This window comes from Phalacrocorax carbo, chromosome 1 (genome assembly GCF_963921805.1).
Source record: "Phalacrocorax carbo chromosome 1, bPhaCar2.1, whole genome shotgun sequence".
NCBI classification, from domain to species: domain Eukaryota; kingdom Metazoa; phylum Chordata; class Aves; order Suliformes; family Phalacrocoracidae; genus Phalacrocorax; species Phalacrocorax carbo.
This window is the reverse complement of record NC_087513.1, coordinates 197737474-197761760: the sequence shown is the minus strand read 5'-3', so window position 1 is coordinate 197761760 and position 24287 is coordinate 197737474. Positions and strand designations below refer to the sequence as shown.

At 44.7% G+C, this 24287-nt stretch overlaps 1 protein-coding gene across 1 annotated transcript in view; it reads left to right on the top strand.

Moving 5' to 3' along the window:
• FGF9 (fibroblast growth factor 9) overlaps positions 1–24287 on the top strand; it is a 29140-nt gene that overhangs the window by 1733 nt on the left and 3120 nt on the right. Inside the window, exon 2 of the mRNA XM_064441157.1 lies at positions 5662–5765. Coding sequence (XP_064297227.1) covers positions 5662–5765 — 104 coding nt within the window. The remainder of the gene's footprint in view (positions 1–5661; positions 5766–24287) is intronic.

Below are 24287 nucleotides of genomic sequence, written 5' to 3'. Positions count from 1 at the left end.
GGCCTGGAGCTTCGCGGCTGCCAGGGAGACCGTGGAAAGGCCCGGCAGACTGAATGTGCGAAAGTAACTAAAACAGCCTGGAAGAGCTGATTCTTTGGGGTTTTTTAAGGAGGGGTGAGGAAAATACGCCAGGTTAGCTCGCCACGCTCCCAGCTGTTGGAAGGAGTTAACTTGTGAGTGAACCAACCTGACAGCACTTAAATTCGGTCGTAAAAACAAAGTCCTGTGGTGATTTTTTTTTCTCTCTCTCTCTTCGTATTTTAATGCCAGATGTTGAACGATATCTAAACTGTATTTTATTGCTTTGTGAAGCTGTTTAGATAATGCCGGTGTTGTAGCAGATGATCTCCAAAGGGCGCAGCAGGGAAGGGGGGGAGGGAGACGGCTGAGGCTCGCATGGTCGCAGGTTTATCCTCCATCCCCCGCCAGCCGCTGCTCCGTGACACCCTCACGCTGCTTCCAGGCTCTGCCTGCCCCCCACGCCGCCCGCCCGGGGTCCCCGGGAAGTTTGGGGTGGGGGGGGGGGGTGAGGGAGCGTCGCGCCTCTCCCGGGGGCGCAACATCCACGCTCGCTGGGGAGAAAAAGTGCGGGAAGTGTTTTAGGCAGCCGCGCAGCGAGGGGAACGCGGGAGCTGTGCATCTCGGCATTTTCCTTAGCAGAGGCAGCGCCGTGCGTAGCTGCTTCAACTACCGCCGCAGGTTTCCCGCTGCGGGCGCGGTGCGGGCCTGACGGGTGGGGGGGTGGGGGGGGAGCGCGGTGCGGGCCTGGCGGGCGGGGGGGCGGGGGGGCGCAGTGCGGGGCCGGCGGCAGGTGTAGGGCGGCCGCGCCGCGAAGCGCACCGGCAGCCGGGGCTGCGGGGGGCCGGCACTCCGCGGGGCCCCGCCGCCCCCGGAGGAGGGCCGCCAGCTGTTCCTTTCGCAAGGCGACGGTGACCACATTATTCGCGGCGTCTATTTTTAAAAATGGCTTTCCAGCCGCAGTTGTAGAAAGCTGACGATTCCGAAGGGCAGCTCTTCCAGCGCCTTGGCTTTAGATAGGTTTATGTTTCCCTTCTCGGACTGATCGCCCCCTCCTCCCCAAGATACACCCTCGTGATGGCTCCTCTCCCACGGAGCGCGCCGGTGATGCCCCGGCTCGGTCCGGGGTCGGGCAGAGCGGGCAGGGCAAAGCCTCGGGATGCGTCGGGGCTCCCGGCTTATTTGGGGGCGGGGAAGGGATCTTGGCGCTTTTGTATCGGTGCCGTGACATTGCTGTTCTGTTTGTAGGGAGGTCACCGAATAGCAGATGCTATCTGGGTTTTGGTGACTGTAAAGTCTTTTGATTATCCTGGGAAGGTCTGAAACCTAACTCGGGAGCTGCCCGGGGGAGGGCGGGCTAACTTCGTGTCCTCCGAGCGTGTGAGGGAAACCTGCGTGTGCGTGGATGTGGGGAACGAGTCAGAAGGAAGTTTTCCTCCAGGAAAAGGAGGACAAAGAGAAGATCCTGGGGGCTGCGCGAAAACTCCTTTCTGGGCTCTGCCCTGTGGGAATCCCCCTCCCCGCACACACACACACCTCTGGAGAGACATCAGATAAGAGTAATTCCTTTGTGATGCTATGTTGGATGTGTGCCTATTGCATACAATAAGCCGAGCCATATTGTGTGTCTATACTCGCCCGGTTCTGGGAGCCCGGGCATTTCGCAATTCCTGAAGCAAGATGTCCATCTCTAAAAGAAAAGCTCCCCGGGAGAGCCCGGCAGAGCCCGGCTTGGTCCTCCCGTAACGCGATCCCAGGTGATCAAAGTCTTATCTCTCCTGGGTGACAAAAGGATTTTTTTTTTTTTTTGTTGATGCAGTCTCCTTTAGGCTAGGGCATTTGCTAGACAGTGGAGTCATTGAAAATTCAGGAACTCTGTAACAGCGGAGAGGCGTGCCTCTGTGCGTCAGCACAAGTACTGCATGCACAGCATTAAAAAAATAGGAGCATGCAGGAAAAGGAAAAAAAAAGCATGTCAGCAGGTGACCTCCGCTCCCCGGGACCTGCTTCTACAAGGAACCGCTGCGTTCATCATCTGCGGCAGCCGCGCAGCCGCCCGCCCTCCCGCCTCCGCCTCGCCCTGCCAGCTCCGGCTCCCGGGCTGGCGAGGCGGGTTCAGCCCCGCGGGGGGCAGCTGCGTGGCGGAGGGGGGCCCTGCGGCCGGCCACCGCTTCCGCTGCTGGATGCGGGGGGCCGGCTGCACCCCCCAGCCCCGTGCTGTCTCCGGGGGAAGCTGGCAGACCGGGGCGGGTTTGGGGGTGGGGGTGGTGATGCATGCGGAGGGCTCTGCCCCTCCGGGAGTGGAAACTGGGGGCTGGGTTTTAGGGGGAGGGAAGGGCCCCGAGCAGCCCCCGCAGTATCACTCGCTGTTGAGCGTTGCAGCGGGGAGGGGATGCGGGGCGGCTGGGGGGGGGGGGGGGGGCAGCAAGGGCGCTGTAAGAGCCTGAAACTGAAGCAGGGCCCCGCTGCCTCCTGGGGAGCTGTGGCTGTCTGCGCTCCCGTCTCTTAATTGGCATCATGTGGGGGAGCGGGCGGAGCGGTGACAGCTGCGACAGGCGGGACGCATCCCGGCGGAGCGCTCCGCTCCGCCAGCGCCGCAGCCCCGGCCGGGCGGGGGGCGCCGGGGCAGCCCCTGCCCTCGCCCCATCACCGCGCTGACCTCCCGGCACCTTCTTGGCCACGGAGGGCTCTGCTTTCCTCGCCCCTCTGCTCTTCCCTGGGCGAATGATCGCTCGCCGCAGCTCCAGCGACCTGCGCTCTGCCTGCGGGTCCTCCGCCGCTTCCCTTCTCTCTGCTTCCCCGGGAAGGCGTACAGAGACGTGCCCGGCAGACATGCTGCTTTGCCGTGTTCGTTGATGGTGTGTTGGGGTGCTAAGTGGAAGCGAAACAATCCAGCAATACAAGGAGAACCTATATATAGCCGAAGACAAAAATGTGCGAAGGGCGGAGCACCAGCAACAAAAAGATCTGTAGTTGCAAAGATTTTCATTGCTTAAAGCTAAGGCAAACGCTCTGTGAGTCTGTTCTTCGCTAAACTAGATGAAAGTTAAAACTTCACTTTGTGTGAACGACCCCACCTCCTCTCTCCTGTGAGCCTGGCAGAAGAGCAGGACTGGCCTTCATGGTCAGGCTGGTGTCCTGCTGCCATTCAGCACGGTCAAAGTTGGACCATGTTGAAGAATGTGCATGAAGGGCTGATGTGGACATGTATGAAATAACTTTCCCCAAAACTTCCTTCCTAACCTCTTAGTGGAGGAGTGGGTCTTTGCTTTGAAGTGGTTTCATTAAAGAAAATGTTCAATGTCTGACAAGAAGGTTTTCAGCATCACATGTACTGAGACAGTTAACTCCTCTCTCCTTTCCTTTTCTTCCCCCATTTTTACCTGTAAATAGGACCCTAACTCTTAAAGTTTGGAGCTGTCCTGATTTTCGTTTCATCCAGCCTAATTCTGAAGGGAAATATCTTTTTCAATATCTGGTTCAGGTCCTAAGTACTATCTGTATATTATAGAAACTGTACAGTGAAAATATTCACAGGCGTGTTGGGCCAAATCATGCAATCCTTAAACTGGCAAGACTTGTGTAAGACTGCATGCCTGGCCCCAGATAATCTCTTGAAGAACTTAACAGCATGGTACATAAAACTTGCTGTGAGAAGGCTTCTGAATATTTCAGATGAACAAGCCTCTGTTCTGATCTCAGATATGTGGATGTGCTTTGCCAAGTACCTTAAATTCATCTTCTGCACTTACAATAGGATGTGACAGTGCTTTTTTTGTTCTTTTGACACACTAAGCAGCATGCACCCAAATATTTGAAATGAGGACAGCAATTAAAGCCTACATTTATACTGATGAGAAAGATGCCAGACTTACTAACTTAGCTGTAGTATGCCATATTACACATTTAATTAAAGGTTTAACCTCAGTTAAAATTGCGTGGTAATATGTATCAGGTAATATAATAGTTTGGTAAAAGCTTTACAGAAGAAGCCTTAGTAGGAAATCTGGAAGTATTTCATGTCCAGATATAATGGGAATGCTTAAATTGTTTCAATGGATCGATTGTATCTGAGATACTACATATACCAGATAAACAGCATGCTACCATTTTTTATTACTTAAAAAAAAATCCATGATTACTAATAATTTCCTCGCAGTATTTTTGATTTGTGCATATGTAGAGAATAATTTAAGATGCCCAGGCCTTAAAACAGGGTTATCAAAACAATAAGACTATGGTGTTTGTAGTACTGAATAATATATAAGGTAATGATCAATAGTCCCTTACAGGGAATACATTTCATCTTTACATTAGCTGGGCTATAATTTTTCCCTGTTGGCTTCAACTTGTGCTGTGTTAGGTTTGTGTGATTCAGGCCTGTTATTGATTAGTGCTCAACTATTTTGCGGGAGCTGCCAAATTAATTGTTCAAAAAATCCATGAAAGTGCTTTTTTATTGGCCACGTGAGGCTCAACACATACTATACTGTTATTTTATTATTTCACATAGATATAGTTTCCAATAAACTTTAAAAATAGTTACGTGGTGTGCTTAGACATATATTGGAATTGCTGCTCTGTGCTTTATTTTGTGGCTCAGAAAGTAGCATAACGCAGCAGTGTGCTTCTGAACGTTGCTGGATAACTCCTGTGAGATCATTGCCGTCTTACACGAACGCTTTCAAATAGGAAGCAATTTCCATTTTTTGACACGAGACTTCTAGGTTTATGCAAGGTTTGGCTCGTAACATCCTCATTGAAGGAGGTAAGCAATTTGCAGTGAAGGCTGCCAAAGAAAACCCCAAACCCTCAGAATTGGATGAGCTGATATTTGATACAGACACTTGCTGTACCGTGCACATTGCTGCTGAACCTAGGAGCTTTGTAGAAGCAGTGCTTCTCTGCAAAATGTGCTTATCCCTAGTGCACAAATGTCTGTGTGAGCTTGCTGTTATGTACACAGGAAGAGTTAATAATTTATACACTGTTACTTAGGTTTAGAATACGTTGATTTTCAAATCTGAGATGAGTAAAAATAACACGCCAGATAGGTGGTTAATATCTAGGCAGAAATGTGTGAGACTCTGGACTATACTAAGGATTTCCGTTTCTCAAGCCTCTGGAAGATCATGCTGTGAGTAAATCTTTCCACGTATTCCTGATTCACTGATGCCTGGATGTAGATCTTTTGGTTCCACGTCTAACGTTGTCATCTCATTCTGATTCAAATGTATTTTTGCAGAATTTGTTCTGCAAGACAAATTTCATAGGTTCTTTAATACTGCTAATTTTGGCAATCTAAAAACTTGTGTTTTTTTCTTTGAATGTATTATTTATTGTGCAAATCAGAATATGATGGCTTTAGGTTTGTGTTTAGAAATTATGAGAAAGATTGAGAGTAATCTTTTAATTTGGTATCTTAATGCTGTCTGCAATGCATCATTCCAGCAGAGACCATGTTCAAGTATCACGCTTTAAGATATATTTTGTTCCTCATCTTCCTCCAAACAACTCTGAAAATGGGAAAACACCTTTGAAAATAGCCCCTTGTTGCCCAGGGATCAGTCATGTCTGAAAAAAAAAAAAATCTTTCAATGGAAACAACATGTACATTGTTTGTTTTTTTCCTGCATTTTATAGGTATACTGGAATTTATCAGTATAGCAGTGGGCTTGGTCAGCATCCGAGGAGTTGACAGTGGACTCTACCTTGGAATGAATGAGAAAGGGGAACTGTACGGCTCGGTAAGTTCTCACTTGTCTTGGGCAGTTGTGATCCTTATGTTTTGTGGGAAAAATACTTGATAGCTCCTACAAGCCCCTGTTGCACTAGGTGCTGTACAAGCACTCTTTCTGCTTTGTGTCTTGCAGTCTAATTAGAAACAAGACCCTGTGGGTGGGATAATCAATGCGGGAGAGGGAAAAGGTGACAAAATCAGGAATGAGTAATAATGCGGACAGATGACAATTTAGATACAAGCAATGGAGATTGATGGCCAGAGCTCATCACTGAAGACTAAAGGGTGTACTGTAAGATTTGTAAACCTGTCCTTTCAGTAGAAACCTAAAGCGAGGGAAAAGTCACTGCCTTTTGTGCACAGGCAGAGAGCTTTCTAGGAATTGACAAAAGAAAGTAGAGGTGGGGATAAAGGGTGGCATATATGGATGAGAAAATGAGAAATAGGAGTGGATAAAAGTTATTAAAAATATAGGAATGAGGGCAAGAGGCCTGGTGCTCTTGTCCTGAAACTTCAGCTGGTGCTCCCTGCAGGATGGCAGCAGGAGTGAGTAACGGGTGTGAGGGAGGAGTAAAACTTGGTATTTCAGATGTGGGTTAGACTGGTAAACCAGCCTACCTGAATGCGTGTGTGTGCGATGTGACCTTTACCTGGGAATACTTGAGACATATACTGCACTTTGGGGCTCATACCCTCAGTAGATCATAGGCAGGGGGAATCTGAAATGGAGCAGGTAACTCCCCAAATAGTAGAAGGCAACCTCTTCTAAAATATTCTGAAGTATCAACCTCCAAAGTTGACAAGGACTGGAGAAGCAGTTGTATTTGAAGAAGATGGTGGCAGGTTTGAAGGGTAAGCAAATGTCTAAAGTGAAGGGAGGCTGTGTATTTACTGGCGTTCATTAGAAGCACAGAGGAGCCGTCGTGGTGTGACAGTGGTTGACTGATGGTGTAAATGTTGCAAAGAGAGACACTCAAAAAGGAGTTAAAGTGATAGAGAGTGTCTTTGGGTGTAGCTGAAGGTACTTGTGTCAGAGGGGCGTAAGGGTAACTGGGAAAAGGGTGGGGAGGGAACTGAATGGGACAGCAGTGAGACTGGGAGGAAACACGGGATGACAGTGATGAGTGGGCAGGTGAAAACAGAAGGAGTTGGGCAGGTGAAAACAGAAGGAGTAAGAGGGAAGTTCAGCTTCCAAATACATCATCCATGGAGAAAGCGAGACCAGGAAGGTCCAGCAGAAGTGTTTTTATGGGAGTGACCAGGTTCACTGATTCCTTTCTAAGAAATATTTTGTGTGAGAGAAGGAAGGTAGAGAGGGGAAGGGGACTGTCTTCTGAGCAAAGAGCAGACTATGGGAGGAAGCCAGAAGGTACAGATTATGACAGTGTATGTGGGAGGCAGAAAAAAGGGTTGTAGAATAAGGGGCAAGGCTAGGATAGAGAATGTGTGGACATGGGAGAAGGAGAGGTGCAGAGATGGTGAGAACCAGTAAGTGGGAAAGGCCAAAGAAAAGGGATTTAGCATAAATGGCAATATGGAGAATGAAAAGGTTGGAAGGATGGAGAGGAAGAGAGAAAGGGAATGGCTGCAATGACAGATGTAAACAAGTTGCATGTGAGGAATGAGTAAGTTGTCATAAGTCACAATCCTTGTGCAGCTGATGAATGGGATAAAGAACTGGCAAAGTCATGAGTACTGTTATGGTTCAGTTAGGCAGCAAAGAGGCGGAACAGTAGTAATATGAATCAGTAATGTTGATGATAATCGCTAAGAGCAATCGTTTAAACAGATAAACATAGTGAATCAGTTACTCTACACTTCAGATACTCAGAAAATTGGTAGAGCTTAAAAGCATAGACCTGGGAAAGGAACTGTTACATCACTTTTCTGTGCAATTTATATTTTGTGTTTGCAATATGTTTGGCTGTCAGAGTGAATTACTCAAAACATTCTTTGGTGAAGAAATATGCACAAGAAATTATCTGTAAATCACTAAGCACTCTACGTTAAAAAATAGTTCCAGGAACTGCAGTTCTAAAGGAACCTGCTTTTCTAGGGGTTTGTGTCTCTCAGTCAAAGACATGGGTCTCCCTGACCTTCTGTCCCTGCAGTAACACAAATTTCCCAGCCTTTTGTGTTTCTTGCATGGAGAGACAGTGTTAGCTGTTCATGCTCACTGGATTGTCAGTTTGCAGGGATTACATAGCTCACCACTCCCAAGTGGGACGTGCAAATGATTTCTCTTCTTTACCCTGCCTCTGATTAGTTGCAAAACTGATAGGAACTTAATTTTCTAGAAGACCTTTGCCTCCTGATTGAAACTGGTTGAAAAGTTAAGGAAGGACAGGCAGGCAGATGGATGTACAATATAATTGGATAACCTCTTTTCCCTAAGAAATGACACTAAAAATATGAAGCCATTCATAATGAAGACCTGGCAATCTATAGGGCCAGAATGCAAAGTTCAGGTTAAAATCTGATGGATGATATGGCTTATTGTCAGTCTCTAGAGAAGGGACATACTAAAGAGTGATGGTAATTGAATTACATTACTTCCAATGAAATATAACCTCTAATGGCTACTCAGTGTGATGATGCTTTAAAGCCATGTCAACACTAGCAATCTTAGTGCCTATATTTCAGCAACTGTCAGCTTTCGTAGAAACACTGAGATAAGCAGGCCTCGGAGAAGATTTTCATGTAGAAATGGCTGGGCATTTTTAAGTGACAGTGTTTTGCTTTTGGTTTTGGTCAAAAAAATGCAATTAATTTAAAATGAAGTTCTCTGTTGGGAATAAATGTTGCAGTTTGAACCAGAAGCAAGGCACAATCCAGCACAGAATTATCCTTCTGATGAGAGAGAAGATCAGTTTAACTGGAAATAATTTCGAGACTGAAATGCGTTAGACTGAGGTTCAAGTTTTTCACCTGAATTAAGTGGAGTGGTCACTTGAGTTGAAGTGTTCTGTAGTCTTCTGCTGCCTGTGCTGGCAAGTGGGTCCCTCTGTCTTGGTTTCTTCACTAAGGGCTGTGAATAGCACCAGCTTTGTCATGGAGCAGGTACAATTACAAGGCTTCAAACTTATTGTTTAAGGTGGGAAAACTGTTTCCCATGCACAACTGCTTAGCAACCTAAGAAATACCTGGTACTGCTCTACATTGGCATTGTAGATCTAAGCAGGTGTGTTTCTGCAGGCATTCAGTACTGCAGCACTTGACACTGCCAGAATAGACACCCTGTCTCTATGACATGATCATATTTTTATTCAGATTACTGCATGAAAAATATATTAGGTGTGAATCAAATCACCAACCTAGAAGACTTCTATCATTCTATATTTGTATTTGAAACATTTGGCACAGGAAGATTTTTCTCAGCATATTTGTGGTGCCACTGGAGATGGGACATATGGCGAAGCAGAGCAGCCAGGATGGGTGTTCGCTGCCAATTTTCATGAAAGGCAACAGTAAAGGCAGTTTCAGAATATCTTGATCCAGACATGAGTCTTCTCAAAGTGCTGTTTTCCTCCTAGATTAGCTGCCTGACAAACTCTTCCCAACTTGCCATCATTACAGGGGGTAGTTCCTACCGCATCTTCTGGTTAAAAGAACACAGTGGCTTTCATGCTGCTCTCAAGCAGCAATGTATAACATAAGGTGGCTAGCTATTCTCAAGTTCCTCTGCATCGCATGGATTTAGCCAGGGGAAGCTGAAGATGTACGTATGTGGTACTGCAGAGAAGCCGGTGGCAGCTATGTAGTGATGGCTTGGAGGCTGTTTGGTGACAGCAGCTTTCCCTCCCATTTCACTCTGTTCCTGCTCTCCCTTTACCTTGTCTTCCCCTTGCAGCCTGCAGCTATGACTCATCATGTTTCACAACAGCTACTGTGCTTGTCACTGGAGAGGAGGAAAAATCCAAACTACAGATAGGACCCGAAGGGTGTTAAGATGAGACAAGAAGACCTTTTTCCTTCCCAAGTGCCAAACAGATTTTGCCAACGCCTCTGACGAGAGTGTTAGCAAATAGGTCTTAGCTGTGCTCCTTGGTGCCACGCCATGGAGTGAGGGTTTTTCTGATCAGTCCCATGACCTTAATGCCTTCATGGGCTGTCCCCACCCTCATGCTGCACTGCACTGCTGCCCTTGGGAATATCAACAGTTGGCACCCACATGGCAGGAAGTGATGAGAACCCACACCATGGGGTGCACATCGTTCACACTGCAACGCTGTCCTCTGAGGCAGTCCTGTGCTACCTCAAGCACAGCAGGACCATGGGACACCCTCACCTCAGCTGCCCTTGTTGTCCCAGGCTCTCCTGCACTAAAGAGCTATGCTACTGCTGGCATCCCTGCCCCACTGATCTCCCATGTACACGGACCTGCCTTACTCCTCTGACTAGATATAAGAAAGAAATTTTTCACGATGAGGGTGGTGAAACACTGGGACAGGTTGCCCAGAGACGTGGTAGATGCCCCATGCTTGGAAAAATTCAAGGTCAGGTTGGACGGGGCTCTGAGCAACCTGATCTAGTTGAAGATGTCCCTGCTCATTGCAGGAGGGTTGGACTAGATGATCTCTAAAAGTCCTTTCCAACCCAAACTATTCTATGGTTCTATGAAATGCTGGTGTTTCCGTTGCTCATTGTGTCCTTGGCAGGTGGCAAAAAGCAGCTGAGATTGAATGTGAGGAAGATCATGAGTAGGAAGATTTTGAGCAGCTACAAGGGGAGCTGTGCAGGGGGGAGGGTGAAGGGGGAGTGGAAATGGTGGAGTTGTTGGGGAAGGGGGAGAGGGCTAGGAGTGCTTGGAAGGAGAGGGGAGAGAAGAGCAGAGAGAGTGAGGCTTCATGTGCCCACATTGCAGCTGGGACGGAGCTGAAGAGCCCAGATCTGGAGCCAGGGCAGGAGGCTCTTCACCTTTGGGTTTCAGACTTACAGGGTGTGTGCAGCAAAGTGAGATTTAGGACTGCTTATAACAGGGCAATAAATGTCTGTCCTTCAAAAAATTAACTGAAAACTTTTTTGTACCAATGTTTTTGGAACACTAAACTTGCCTTTTCCTCCTAAAACTGCTGGGGAGACAGTGGAGGAGGGAGAGAGAGAGAGAGAGAGAGAAAGAAAGTGTGTACTGTCCTTGAAGAAACATGTTTTCCTAGTAAGTGTGTGGGGAGATGACGATATGCCTCTTTATTGTCCCAGCAGGGCTGCACCTGCACTGTTTTGTGCTTTTGTTTGGGTCCCCACAGTCCTGGAAGGACTATGCAGCTACAAAAATGGGTGAACAGAAATTTTTTTTACAAAAAGGGCAATTTTTCATAGTTTACTGAAAATTGCTTGGTGTAGGTAAGGATTTGTTTTGTTGCATTCTAAAAATATCTTTTATGTTCCCATGCAAATAAGGGAAGGGAATTGTTCAGCCCTTCACATGGTAGGTCAAGGTGCACAGAAACAAAGTGAACTAAAAAACAGGTTGAAGGTGCACGTTGGGAACAGCGTTTGGGCCAAATATATGGTCCCTACAGATATGTAAGAGTAGGATAGACAAATAAATTACCCTGCAGTATCATTCACACTTTCCTGTTAAACACACCTCCAACCTAAAAGCAATTCCATATGCTTCAGATTGGTTGATTTATAATTTTTAAAAAAAAATAATCTGGATTTTCTATCTGTCAGTGTACATGCAGGGGCCTGTGGCTGAGGCCAGCCTGGAAACAGGACAGTTGCAGTGCACACAATTTTTGGAGAGATAATTAAATCAATTTCCCTGAGTGAAGGTGCAGACTTCTAGGCTGAGAGTGGTCAAATCCCAAGAGGAATAATGGCTATGGCAGCAGGTTTAACACCCTTCTGCTTGTGAATAAAATAATAAAGTGCCTTTTGGCAAATGGTACAAATGGCGGAGAGGCAGAGAGCAGTTCCTGGGGTGGCTGAGTTGTGAGGAATGGTTAAGATTTTTTGCACGAGTACCATTGCTCAGGAAAGTCTGTCACTCCCATGATCAAAATCCCAATGGTATCTTTTAGCAGTAAGAGCAACTAATGTCTTCCTGAGTAAATCTGCTTTAAGCAGAAGAGCTGCAAGAAGCAGGTCTGTAGCTAATTTGAAAGGGCAAACTTTGAGATCTGAAGAGGGTAAGCTCAAAAAGGTACTTATGGCTCTGAACGTGAAGGAGACTTGAAACTTTGTCAGAGGCGCAGAAATCCGATGAAAACACTATCTCAGCAAGAGTGAAACTGCCAGGAAGGATTTAGAGGCTAATAGGCTGTGGGTGCTTGGCAGAGGGTCTGAAAGGAATGGGAGAAGGGCAGGCTGCAGAAAGGCACATGCCTTAGAAGTGTAGAAGCACAGGGATAAAATGGAAATTGCTGCAATAAAGCTGACCAGGGCCCTGAAACATATACTAAAATATAAGGCACAAACTTTTTAAGCTATATAAATGAAAAGGGAACAGGAGTCTTTACAAACATGGTGTATTCAGGTGGGAGTGTAAATGCAATATTGTTTGAATGTGGCTGCTAACTGAGCTAGCCAATATTTCTCATAGACTCCTTGGGGTGGTAACATGAGGCTGGGGGATTCCCTGTCGTGTGATGAACAAAGGGAGCAGGGGCAGCTGACACCACTGCTAAAAGTGGCTATTTCCCCTCCAGCCATCCATCCCCTCCCTTTTGCTGGCACAAGTGTGTCTGTTGCTGCCTGCTGAATTGAAGTGGGGATCTGAAAAACAATCTGGCCAAGCAGAAGGGCTGTCTTCAGTCACAGTGGTTCCCCTCGGGGTCACTGCAAGATGTGGTGCAAAGGTGGGAGCAAGCCCAGGTGAGGAAGGGATTGCTTCTTTCCAAGGCAACGCAGGTGTTTGCCATCATTGAGTATTTGTGGAACTCCAGCTGCATGGTTTGTGTTTGGCCAGGAGCATGGCCTAGGAAGCTGCAGGGCTGTCAGTCTGACCTGGGTTGTGCTTGGGGTGTAGGAACACACTTCTGAATGAAGGAATAGGGGAGGGTCTGAAAGTACATGTAAGATGAGCGTGCTGAAGTTGGATGAATAGTTTCAGGCAAGCCTAGTATTTTATTTTTGGTAGGAATTTATTTTTCTAGGAATGGGAATTATGGTTGTGCTGATCTGCAGGGCTGTGTTGACCTGTGGCCTGTTGACCAAGTATGATCCAGCAGAAGAAAGCATTTGCTACAGTATGTAAAATGGGTGTTAGGAGACTTGTATGATAGATGGTGAAAGAACTGAAGAGAAGACAGCAGTGGGGAGTGTTGAAAAGTATCAGACTGGAATGAAGCTATTAGTGGAGTTTTTATGAATTGGTACTTGGGCCGGTTTTATTCACTGTTTTTATTAGGGACATTAAATATCTTGTCATAAAAAGTGTGTTATTGAAATTTGTAGATGTTGCAAACTTGGAAAGTATTTTCAGCACAGAAGGCTGCCTCACAGAAGGGACTTGGTGACCTAAAGTGCCCAAAATATTTACATGTGGGGCTCATGGAGAACTCTATCGGTGCCACTGTGTACAGCATTGGTAGGATCCATTCTAAATGCAAAGTGCAGTTATGGTTACTTGTGTTAAAGAAGATGAACTGAAACCGGAACAGGTGGAGAAAGGGCTTATTGGGATGATGAGAGGGATGAAAAGACTATCAAATGAGAGGGTCTAAAGATCTTGGCTTATTTAGCCTGCAGGATGAAAACTGAGAGGGTATGCTCTTGGCCTGTGTAAATACACTGAGGTTTAATGCCAAGGAGAGGAAAAAAAAAATCCTTGAAATAGAGGACAAGAACAAATTGGTTTGAATGGGTCACAAGAAAGCTTAGGATAATGAGGAAGTTTCAGCTCATGAGGAATTGAGATTCTGAGCTGGCCTGAGGAATTTTTTCAGGGAGGTGTGAGATGAAGCATAAACTGATTTTTCTCTGCACTGTACGGTAGGAAACAGCTTTGTAATCTGTAATTGCAGACGTTTTCTTTGTGGAAGGCATAGGTCTGAGAAAAGCCCTGAACTTTAGTTACTTGGGAAGATTTGTCTACAACCTCATCTACTTCACCATTGTAGATAGCCTCTCTCTGAATTTGGATATGCAGCCTTGCTGAAAGCTGGGTACTGTTAAATGGAGTTCTTTGCAGGTACCAGAAACTACAACTCAGTCAGCAAAATGATGGTAAGATATGAAGGACTCTGTATAAAATGTCTTTTGAGATGTGGGTACTGGTATAGGAAGAATTGATAGGTGAATCCTTATACTTAACGCAGGGTAACCTGGGAGAAAGCTCTGTGTGAAACTGAAACTACTGTGGTTCTTATTAATTTAAGACTTCAGTCTGTTTTTTTAAATCAGAATTTCAGAGATTGCAACGCCTGTCACAAAAGAGGGATACCTTCTAGTAGTGTTCTATGGGATAGATACTATACTTTTCATCAGGTCTTTGATTTCCTCAGAGGACTTCATTCCAGATGCTTACTATGTCTGAGGATACTTTTATATGAGAGAAAACCCTTGGTGACCTCCTTACCTTGGTCTGCAGTTCTGTGCTCAACTTGGGTTTTCAGTGTATGCCTGGGACAAGAAAGTGTTAGAATATCTCCTACATAGATTTTATATATATATATCTATATATATCTGTATGTGTATATAAAGCTAGATAAAGCAAGATCCTCCTCGAACCTTAATTTAATGATTTGCTTTCCCCTGAATAAAGATGTCTGGAATTTTGTATTCTTACAAAAAGAGGAGATTAGAGGTGCTGCTTGAGGTGATATAACACCTAGCAGAAACCCCCTTCCAGAAAGGGCAGTCCTGGTTCCCTGCCTCCACTGCGTGCTTCTGCTTCCTTCCTTGCTCCAGCACCAGCACTCATCTAACCTGTCAGGAGGCTAATATAGGGATCTAAAGCCACAGAAGAAAGCTTGTTTTTTTTTTTTGGTACTGTTGCTTCTCTGCTGATTTAGCTCTCTGAACTGCCTTGTTGCCTGTTTGAGCAAGGACTAGTACTCAGTGGAGGAATCAGCTGCACAGCCAGATAGGAGAGGGGTTGAGTACGGTGCTGTTGGCTGCAGGTAGTTGTTAGAGTGGCATAACTACATCGCAAACCCAAATCCTATCCAGTGAGCAAATGCTGGGCATGTTCAGTTTGAATGTCTTCAGATTCGCTTCTTTGCAGTTGTGTAGCTTGCCAGTTGCTGCAGCCCTGAATGTTTCTGGAGCCAGCCGTGTTAACGACATGAAGGTGTGAAAAGGTTCAGCACAGTCTTCAGCTGATCTGAGAATACTATGTTGAAGTGACACGCTAAAAGAGCATCATCAGCAGTGACATACTGAGATATGCTTGGGGATTATTCGCTGTGTCAGATAAAGACCTGATATGCTCCATTTCTGACTCAGGAGCCAGTGGGATGTGAACGCAGCACTCTTTCCCGCTTTACCATTCATCATTTTCAAAGACAGTAGAAAAAGTCTGCCCTGCATGATTTTGTCTTCATTAGGGATTTAGTCTAGGTTGAGATTTGCTTTGCAGTTTGGATGTGCTTAGGTTGATTTGGTGATGTACAGTAACACAGTTCATTTGTGTCACATTCAAAAGGCTTAAGAAATAAAGCTTGTTACAGTGCAAATAATTTTTTTCCCTTTTATAAAGCCCTTTGGTTTCTTTTTCATTCCTTTTATAAAGGCAGGCCTCTGCCGTTACTTTTGATTTGAAGGTCAGATTTTATATCTGTGTTCCACCACTGTTGCTGAGGAAAAACTTGGCTTCTGGTGTGGATGCTGCATGCTTTTGAGGTCTGGCCCAGGCTGTGCATCTTTAATCTGCTAAACTTTACTCTTCAAATTTAACACAATTATGGAGGCACTGTAACTGTGACTCAGGAAAAAGTTTGATTTGAAATGCCATTTACTTTAATGGAAGCAGGATTAGACCTGCTTGTGTGAAACCACTGATTAACTTTATGGTTGTGTCAGCAGATGCTGATCAAGGTAAGAGCTCTACTGTATTCATAATTTTTAAAAACTAAATCTAGACAGGGTTCCCGCCTGTAAGAGTCTGCAGTCTAAAGACAGTTTTTTAACATGTGAATGTTTATTGCCTTTGAATAGGAAGGGAATTTTGGCCTGCTGATGCCTTCATTAGGACAGCATCTATGTATAATCTGGACTCAGAACATGAAGCCTTTTGGGGAAGACTTCAGGAAAATCCTTTGGGTCATTTGAGAAAATACAAATGTCGTAAAACTTAAACAAAATAATCAGGTTTTTTCCTCTATACTTTAAAAAATCTCTATTCTTTGGAAGGTCTGTGTGCTGCTGGTACCTGGTAGACCAACCGCCTGATCTTTGAGCTCTTCAATCACCAATTCTGTTGAAACTGTTATTTTATATATATATTTTTTTTTCTTTTTAAAGACAGATTGACAACTTCTTTCATCAAAGCTGAAATTAACTGCATGGCTAAAGTTTGACCCACTGAAAGACAGGCTCCACGGATGTGTGTGTGAGGAGTAGGGGGATTGCGGAGAAGCAGGGCCACCCGACTTCTTCCAGCAGTTTCCAAAGGCTGGGTCAGCTGTATCACTGAGAACCTAAAGCAGGGCCTACCAGCACCAAACATATGTGGATTTTCTCAGAAATCTTAGGGAAATCTTTTCTTGGTCCTACCAGAAAGTGAAATACTAAAAATTGTGTATCTAGGGCCATTACTTTATGGTGGGATTGTCTCTAGGAAAAGGAATGGGGGAAGTGTCCAAAGAGTCATCTCTAGAGAGACTACTTAGGAGAGATGCTTGCCAACGGAGGAGCACCGCTGTCTAAAAGGGCAAACATGACATGTTTTCTTCAGGAGCAGCTCTTTGAAATGCTGGCCTTCCTTGGTGTCCAAAAAAGGTGGGAAATTAAAAGGCCTCATTTTTAAGCAACCTAAACGGAATATGCAATCAAATCCTGGTGGGTAAAGATCTTAGAGCGCCACCAGCCCTTTGCTGCACTGCCCACCAAAGCACTGTAGATTTTTAAAATCTCTCTGGCAAATTTATTGGTTTTGAAGACTCCAGTGGATGTTTGGCAATTCAGTGAGGAGGACTGAATCTTTTCAAAATGCCTGTGATGCTTTGTTTGTTTGATGATCCCCATCCAGAATGACACTGTGGTCAGTAACGTCCCTGTCCTTTGAGCTAGAACCGAGCAGGTAGCTTTATATTAAATCAATAACAAAATATAGAGACAGGCTTTTGTTCATCAGTCCTTGACCAAATAACATTGCTGAAAGAATAAAACATGAAGGACTTTATAGTGTACATTTTTATCACTATATATGTATTATAATTATTTGGTCCCTGTGGCAAAGTGTTTTATGAAGTGCCTTGAGCATTCTGCTGGCTTTATGACATCTTGTAGCTGAGGGATAAGATGCTTTTCTAGCAATGGATCAATTCAGTTTGAGTGGTACCCAGTCTACACAGAGTGTAGAGACTCATGCAGATTAAGTACTTTTTATGACCCACTTTACAATGTCTTTCAGTGTGTGAGTTTAGCTGCTTGTCCTGGATTTGGCAGGGATAGAGTTAATTTTCTTCCCAGTAGCTGGTACAGTGCTGTGTTTTGGATTTAGGATGAGAATAATGTTGATAACACACTGATGTTTTAATTGTTGCTGAGCAGTGCTTACACTAAGTCAAGGACTTTTCAGTTTGTCATACTGCCTGGCCAGCGAGGAGGTGGGAGGTGCATAAGAAGCTGGGAGGGGACACAGCCAGGGCAGCTGACCCAAAGTGACTGAAGGGATGTTTCATACCATCTGATGTCATGCTGAACAAAAAAACTGGGAGGAGTTGGCCAGGGGACATGGCCTTTGCTCAGGAACCGGCTGGGCATCAGTCAGTGGATGGTGAGCAATTGCATTGTGCATCACTTGGTTTTGCAGTTCTTTTATAATTATTTTTATTTTCCCTTCCTTTTCTGTCCTATTAAATTGTTTTTGTCTCAACCCATGAGTTTTACCTTTTTTCTGATTCTCTCCCCCATCCCACTGCAGGGGAGTGAGTGGATGGCTGTGTGGTGTTCAGCTGCCTGTTGGATTAAACTGTGACACTGCTCCTGCAAAAGGCAGTGCTTTCTGCTAAAGGAGGACCATCTTTCCTGTAACCCAGCATTCTGTGCTTAGAGAACCACAAAACAAACTAAAAAATACTGGCAAAACTCTTTGATATGCTCTATCTTAGTTGTATTTAAAGAAAGCAGGTTTTAGTTAAAAACCTCTGTTCTAGTATTTCAGGCTAAAGAGTGTGTGTATAGCTGTAGGATAACAGCCCTGGTTTGACATACACATTGTCTTTTGATAGAAGAGAATTTATGGAGTGGGGCACCAGGGTAGGTCAAGTTACAGCTTTCAGTAAATCTGAGCATACCTGAAATGGTTCTTTCAGTGTTTTAAAATATTTGTTGCCTTTTTGTCATTGCAAGCCTGATCCAAGTTCCATTTAAGCTGATGGGAACTTTCCTCCTGTCTTCTTTAAAAATTGGCTCTGGCCTGCCGTATCAGATTGCATACCACCTTGCTTTCTGATTCTTGGAAGGGTTCAGCCAAGCGTTATGAATTAGATGCTTAGATAACATTGATGATTGCAGTTCTTGATTTTGCCAGGGGAACCAAAAATAAAATAGAGGTCAGAAGTGTGACTAGTAAATGGCACAGTGTGGGCCCGGTCCTGCTGGCGGGGAAGGGAGGGGAACACACCTGCTTGCTTGTTTGTTTTTTAAGAGTTGACTTCATCCTGGTCCTGCTCTGTTGTGGTGTGGGGAAGGAAGCTCTTCAGCTTTCAGAGAAACAGTGCTGTGACGGCTTACGTGGCCCATGGCCTGTCCCTGGAGCTTTGTCATGACTTCCAACAGCAGCATGGGCAGACCCTGGGTGTTTAGGTGAAAATGAGTTTTCATCTAATACACTTGGCTGGGCAGATCTAAATCAAACCTTTATGGACATAAGCATGGCTGCTGGTAGGCAGCCTGTGCTGGCAGATGCAAGCTCGGGCACAGTGGGGTTGCTCTTCCTATAATGATTTCATGTCCAGGGAGGGCACGCTTAAAGCTTGACAGATGCAAACTTGAAATCTCAAAGGAGTGGATATCAGTAAAAGCAAGAGCTGTGGATTTGGCAGTGGCAAAAATGGATGGAGGCCTAATTGGCATCTCATCCGCCTGCAGCTCATGTCAGAAGAGCTCTGTAAATAACCCTGTGATCGTGTAGTACTGATCTCACTCTGGTCCCTCCAGACGAGGCCCATGATGGTGTGGAGGGCATGGGAGCTGGAAAGAGGGGAAATGGGGCAAAAGGGAGAAGCAATGAAATCCCTGCTGCACTGACAGTCTCCAGGGATTTTATTGTTGATGCTGAAGTCTGCTTGCTTTGTTCAGGAAGCTCTGCTTTTCTGTCACCTTCACTGGGACACAGAAGCACCATGGTGTCTGTATCTGTGTAGCTACTGCGGCTTTTGATGATAACGCTCCCAAGGGGACCAGGTTCTGCCAGGTCTTGGGAATTTTACAAGCTTTTTGTATGAAAGATATTAATCTTTAAGCACTCTCATAACTGCTCCATGGCAGCAATACAGAACAGTCACTTTTTTTTTTTTAAGTGGCAATTTACATATAATAATTTTATACAAATTAATTAGAAGTTTAGGAGGAGAAACTAAGATGAATACTCCATCTCTGTGAAAGTACAAGGTGACCGCAGGTAGGGAGAATGCAATTGCCCAACTGTGGTTTTGCCAAGACACCTTGCCTAATTTCCCTCATCTTATAGAAAGTGCCATGGAATATGAAATACATGTGAGTGGCAGCATGGGTGCCTGGCTATTTGCTTGGTCTCTCTGTGGGCCTGCAGGGTTTTCTGCTGTCTTTCTAAAGTGCTCATGGAGAAGCACTGACACAAACACACACAAAAAAGTCTGCTAGTCCATTTTGCAGACATTTTTTCTTCTTTTTTTCCCATGTTCTGTCAAATTATTAAGCAAACAGCATTCTGAAAAAAAACACTGCTTGGAGAAGCTGTTCAAAGAAAACTGACATTCATCAAGTCAGACACTCAGTGTGTGGGGCTTGCCTTGCACTGCTGTCTACCTTGGAAAGGAAAGTGGTGCTGCTCAGACACCGGCTTCTTGTTGTGGCTGGAGGTTGTCTACTCAGACAGAGACTAACAGGCTTAGCATGGGAGATCAGACAACACCACAGCAAATGCTAAACTACACCTTTATTTATGACAACTCTGGATGAATGTTAATTATTAGCTGAATGTAGTATGTTCTAGAGGCTGTTTGCATTACAGCATGGGAAGGCCCAACTGCAGGTAGAATGTGTGTGTTTGTAGGTAGAACAGCAAAGAAAACCACTTTGGAAGAGAGCAGGGTTTCTTTTTGTTGTTTCTCTTCACTACATATGCAATTTTTATTAATGTCATATAGCCAAAATGAGGGATTTGCATGAACTTATTTAGGAGACTATATATTAAAACATGATTTTTTTTAAGACAGTGTGGATTAATGCAGTGATAATGTGCATCAGGTATGTAGGAAGTGCTGACTACATCAGATATACTTGTTAATCTAGAAGTCAAAATAATTATTAGGTGTTTTCTTGTGATTTGTCTATATTGAATCAGTGTAGCAGTTTGCAAAAGGGAAAACTACCCAAGGCACAGAACAGAATAGTTTGCTACACATGAAATGTATTTGTTGGGATTTTAGGAATGATGGTCTGAAGAGGTTTCCTTTTGTCAGGTTACAAAATAAATTGGAGTTTTAGCTCTGTAAGGTTATTTAAAAGAAAAAAGAATATTGATGTGTTTTATACAGGATCCTGTACTGTGCTTTCAACTACTAAGCAGCAAAAATGTCTCACCTTTCTTTAGAGTCAGGAAACCATTCTCTGGGCAGCGTACATATGTTTTTCCTATTTCCACTTATTTCCAAGTAGCTGCTTCACAGGGATATCTATTTTTAAGCAAGCTGGCAAATCTTTTATTGTGATGGCTGTAGTTATCTACTTTATTAATTTACAATCTCACTTTTAATTGATCTACCTGGAAATAGGATAACATAATTCTTTTCCTCCCTGGTTAGATGGTGGAGAATGTAGGAAGAGAAAGGGATTCTGGACTTAATAACACTGACCAGGCATTAGCAGACTTCTGAATTAAATCTGCCTTGGGTGCATCTTTGCACAGTACAAATATTCATAATTGTAGAATCACAGAATCGAATAATAGAATGGTTTGGCTTGGAAGAGACATTTAAAGGTCATCTAGTCTAACTTCTCCTGCAATAAGCAGGGGCATCGTCAACTAGATCAGGTTGCTCAGAGCCCCGTCCAACCTGACCTTGAATGTTTCCAGGGATGGAGCATCTACCACCTCTCTGGGCAACCTGTGCCAGTGTTTCACCACCCTCATCGTGAAAAATGTCTTCCTTATATCTAGCCTAAATCTACCCTCTTTTAGTTTAAAACCATTACGCCTTGTCCTATCACAACAGGCCCTGCTAAAAAGTTTGTCCCCATCTTTCTTATGAGCCCCCTTTAAGTACTGAAAGACAGCAATAAGGTCTCCCTGGAGCCTTTGCTTCTCCAGGCTGAACAACCCCAACCCTTTCAGCCTTTCTTCATAGGAGGGGTATTCCATCCCTCTGATCATTGTTGTGGCTCTCTTCTGGACCCACTCCAACAGGTCCATGTTTTTCCTGTGCTGAGGGCTCCAGAGCTGGACAAAGTACTCCAGGTGGGGTCTCACCAGAGCAGAGCAGAGGGGCAGAATCACCTCCCTCCACCTGCTGGCCACGCTTCTTTTGATATGGTTGGCTTTCTGGGCTGCAAGTGCATGTTGTTGGCTCATGTCCAGCTTTTTATCCACCAGTACCCCCAAGTTCTTCTCCGCAGGGCTGCTCTCAATCTCTTCATCCCCCAGCCTGTATCGATACTGGGGGTTGCTGCAACCCAGGTGCAGGACCTTGCAAGGTCCAATTTGAACATTCCAACTTAAATAACAGGTTAAAAAAACAGATGAAGTGTGGAAATGTAATAAAATGAGAATCAGCCACTTTGTAGTGGAATACTCTATGAACAATCCTCATAGAAAACATGTGGTATGTATGTGGTGCAACATCTGATTTATATAATTTTGAGGTCACCTCCTTATTTGGCCCTGAATTAAATGATTTGATCAAGGCAGGCAGCCTCCCCTTTCACAGGAATGCAGATTACTTTCCACAGCTGTTCCAGTTGGGTATGTTTGGTATTTGTGTCAGCCTTTGACAAAGATGTCTAGTGACATTAAGTATGGTACAAGGAAATATTGGCACTGGAAAAACCATAGAGAAGTCAGTTGCTAGAATAACAGTGTGGAAAAAAATCCTGTATTCTAAGGCTAAATCTTGCTTTTGACTGTGTGTACAGGGACTTTCTAAAAGTCACAGCCAGAAGGGGAAATGCAAGCCACTTGTGATCAGGAAACACCGTCTCCTTCCCGTACTGGGAGAGCTGACTTTCAGCAAGACTCTCCCATCCTGAGCTGGTGAGGCAAGAAGGTGCTTGTTGGCAGGATGGACCAGCCTCACCCCTGTATTATGCTCATTTCTGGCTTGACTAAAGGCATGTGTGCTCAAAATGTGAGTGTAAGCTAATGTAAAGTAGTGTTGTGTGGTAGTACATAGATGGCCATCCTAGTGGATATTGTTTTCTGTCTGTCGCGATACTAGATGAGCCATTATTGTGAGGATATTCCAGGGTATGGGAACAACAGTATGCTGGGGTTTTGGTCCCCATATTATTTGCAGGGCCTCATCCAAAGTCACCACTACTCTTTAGTCTCTGACTAAACCCAGAACTTCTAGGTGTCGTAGAAGGAAACAGTTTGATAGATTTATAAAGAAATGATTTCTTTTCTTTGAAAGTGTAATTATTAGTATCCCTACAGATCTGAACCTGCATCCTGATTGCTCTGTCAAGTTCATGTTGAAGTATTTGCTTAGTGTCTATACATGAATTTCTGAGAATTTTAATGAAGGACAAAAGAGATGTAGCTGTGTTGTAAGAGGATGAAAAGTAAAACCAGGATAAGCCTGTAAAATAAAGATTGAATTTGTAAGCTTGAAATCCGTTGAACTCATCCAGAGTGCAGTACAATGCAAACCCCTATTCAAGGTCTGCTAGTGAAGTGTACCACAGTGCTGCCATGATCTGTCAAACCTGCCAGATAAAGAGAGGCTATTTTAAAATTTCTCCTTCAGGGCATGGGGAAGTAGTGTTCTTGCAAAGATAGGAATTTATGATGATGCTAAAAAAAATGCAGATGAAGTGAATAATTAATGAATTCAAGACAGGACTGAAATATCTTCCTAAAATGTTGCTATTTTTAGCAGGGAGTGCTTCTGCAGTGCTTGTCATGTGATCCTATTGCCTTCTGAGACCAGGAAAAAATATTTAAATTAGTTTCTCTTTCCCCATGGACCTATAGGACCAGCATATAATACCCCTTAGCATCTGCTTCTTCCTTAAAGCAAACAAAGTAATTTTAAACCTCATGCAAAATAAAACAGTAATGAAAGCTCTACTTAAAAATAATCTTTATAGCAGCTGAATAATTTTTATAATAGTCTGTAGGCTGAGGCCATTCAAGGGGGTTGCTGCAATATGTCTAACTATCAGCTGATGCTGAGGTCTAGTAATATTCATTACTGCTGCAGTTTCTAGCTGTCAAAGGACATAGAGGCAGTTATCATTAGGAGATTGCAGGATCTGGCCCAAAAATGAAGCTCAAGTCTGTTTATATTAAATCCTTTTTTCCCTATAACCAGTATGGAGTGCTGCTGTGTTTGAGCTACTTCACACATTAAAAATGTTATAGTCAGAAACACCTCTAAAATTGTTATACACAGCAGGTTTGTACGCACGCTCATGTTCTGCACATGCGGCTCAGCTGAGCCTGCAGGAAGGAAAGTCTTGTGGTTGAACTGCAGGAGAGGGTGCGAGGGATGGGATTGCCATCTTCTCTTCTGTCACAGGCTGCTCCTGCCACTGTGCAAGCCGCAGCCACCTGGGTCCATGTAGGGACACAGCCACTGTTGCAATGAATACTCAAGTGTTTAACGTCCCACACCCAGTCCTGTAGCAGATTTTCCCCTTCCTGAGGGGTGAAGAGGTTCCCAATGCCCATCAGAGAGAGAGTCAGAAGCTGTTTGCTTGCTGCCTTTCTTGTCTATTGGAGTTGCCACAGGGTGAATTTAGAAGAAACCTCCAAATACCAAACCTTTAGGCACACAGGAGAACCCTGGCTTTGCAGCCTAGTACTCAGTTTGTAAGGGTGTAGAGGGGTGCTGGTGTGCTCTCCACACATGTGCAAGGGTTGCCATCCCCATGTGGGGTGGTTCCTGGGTGACTCCTGTAAGGTGGGTAGAGCTCTTTGGACCTGGCTGGGACCCTGGTGCCCAACCCTGGTTGGCTGCAGAGCTCTACCCTTGGAGTAGCATCCTTGCCATGC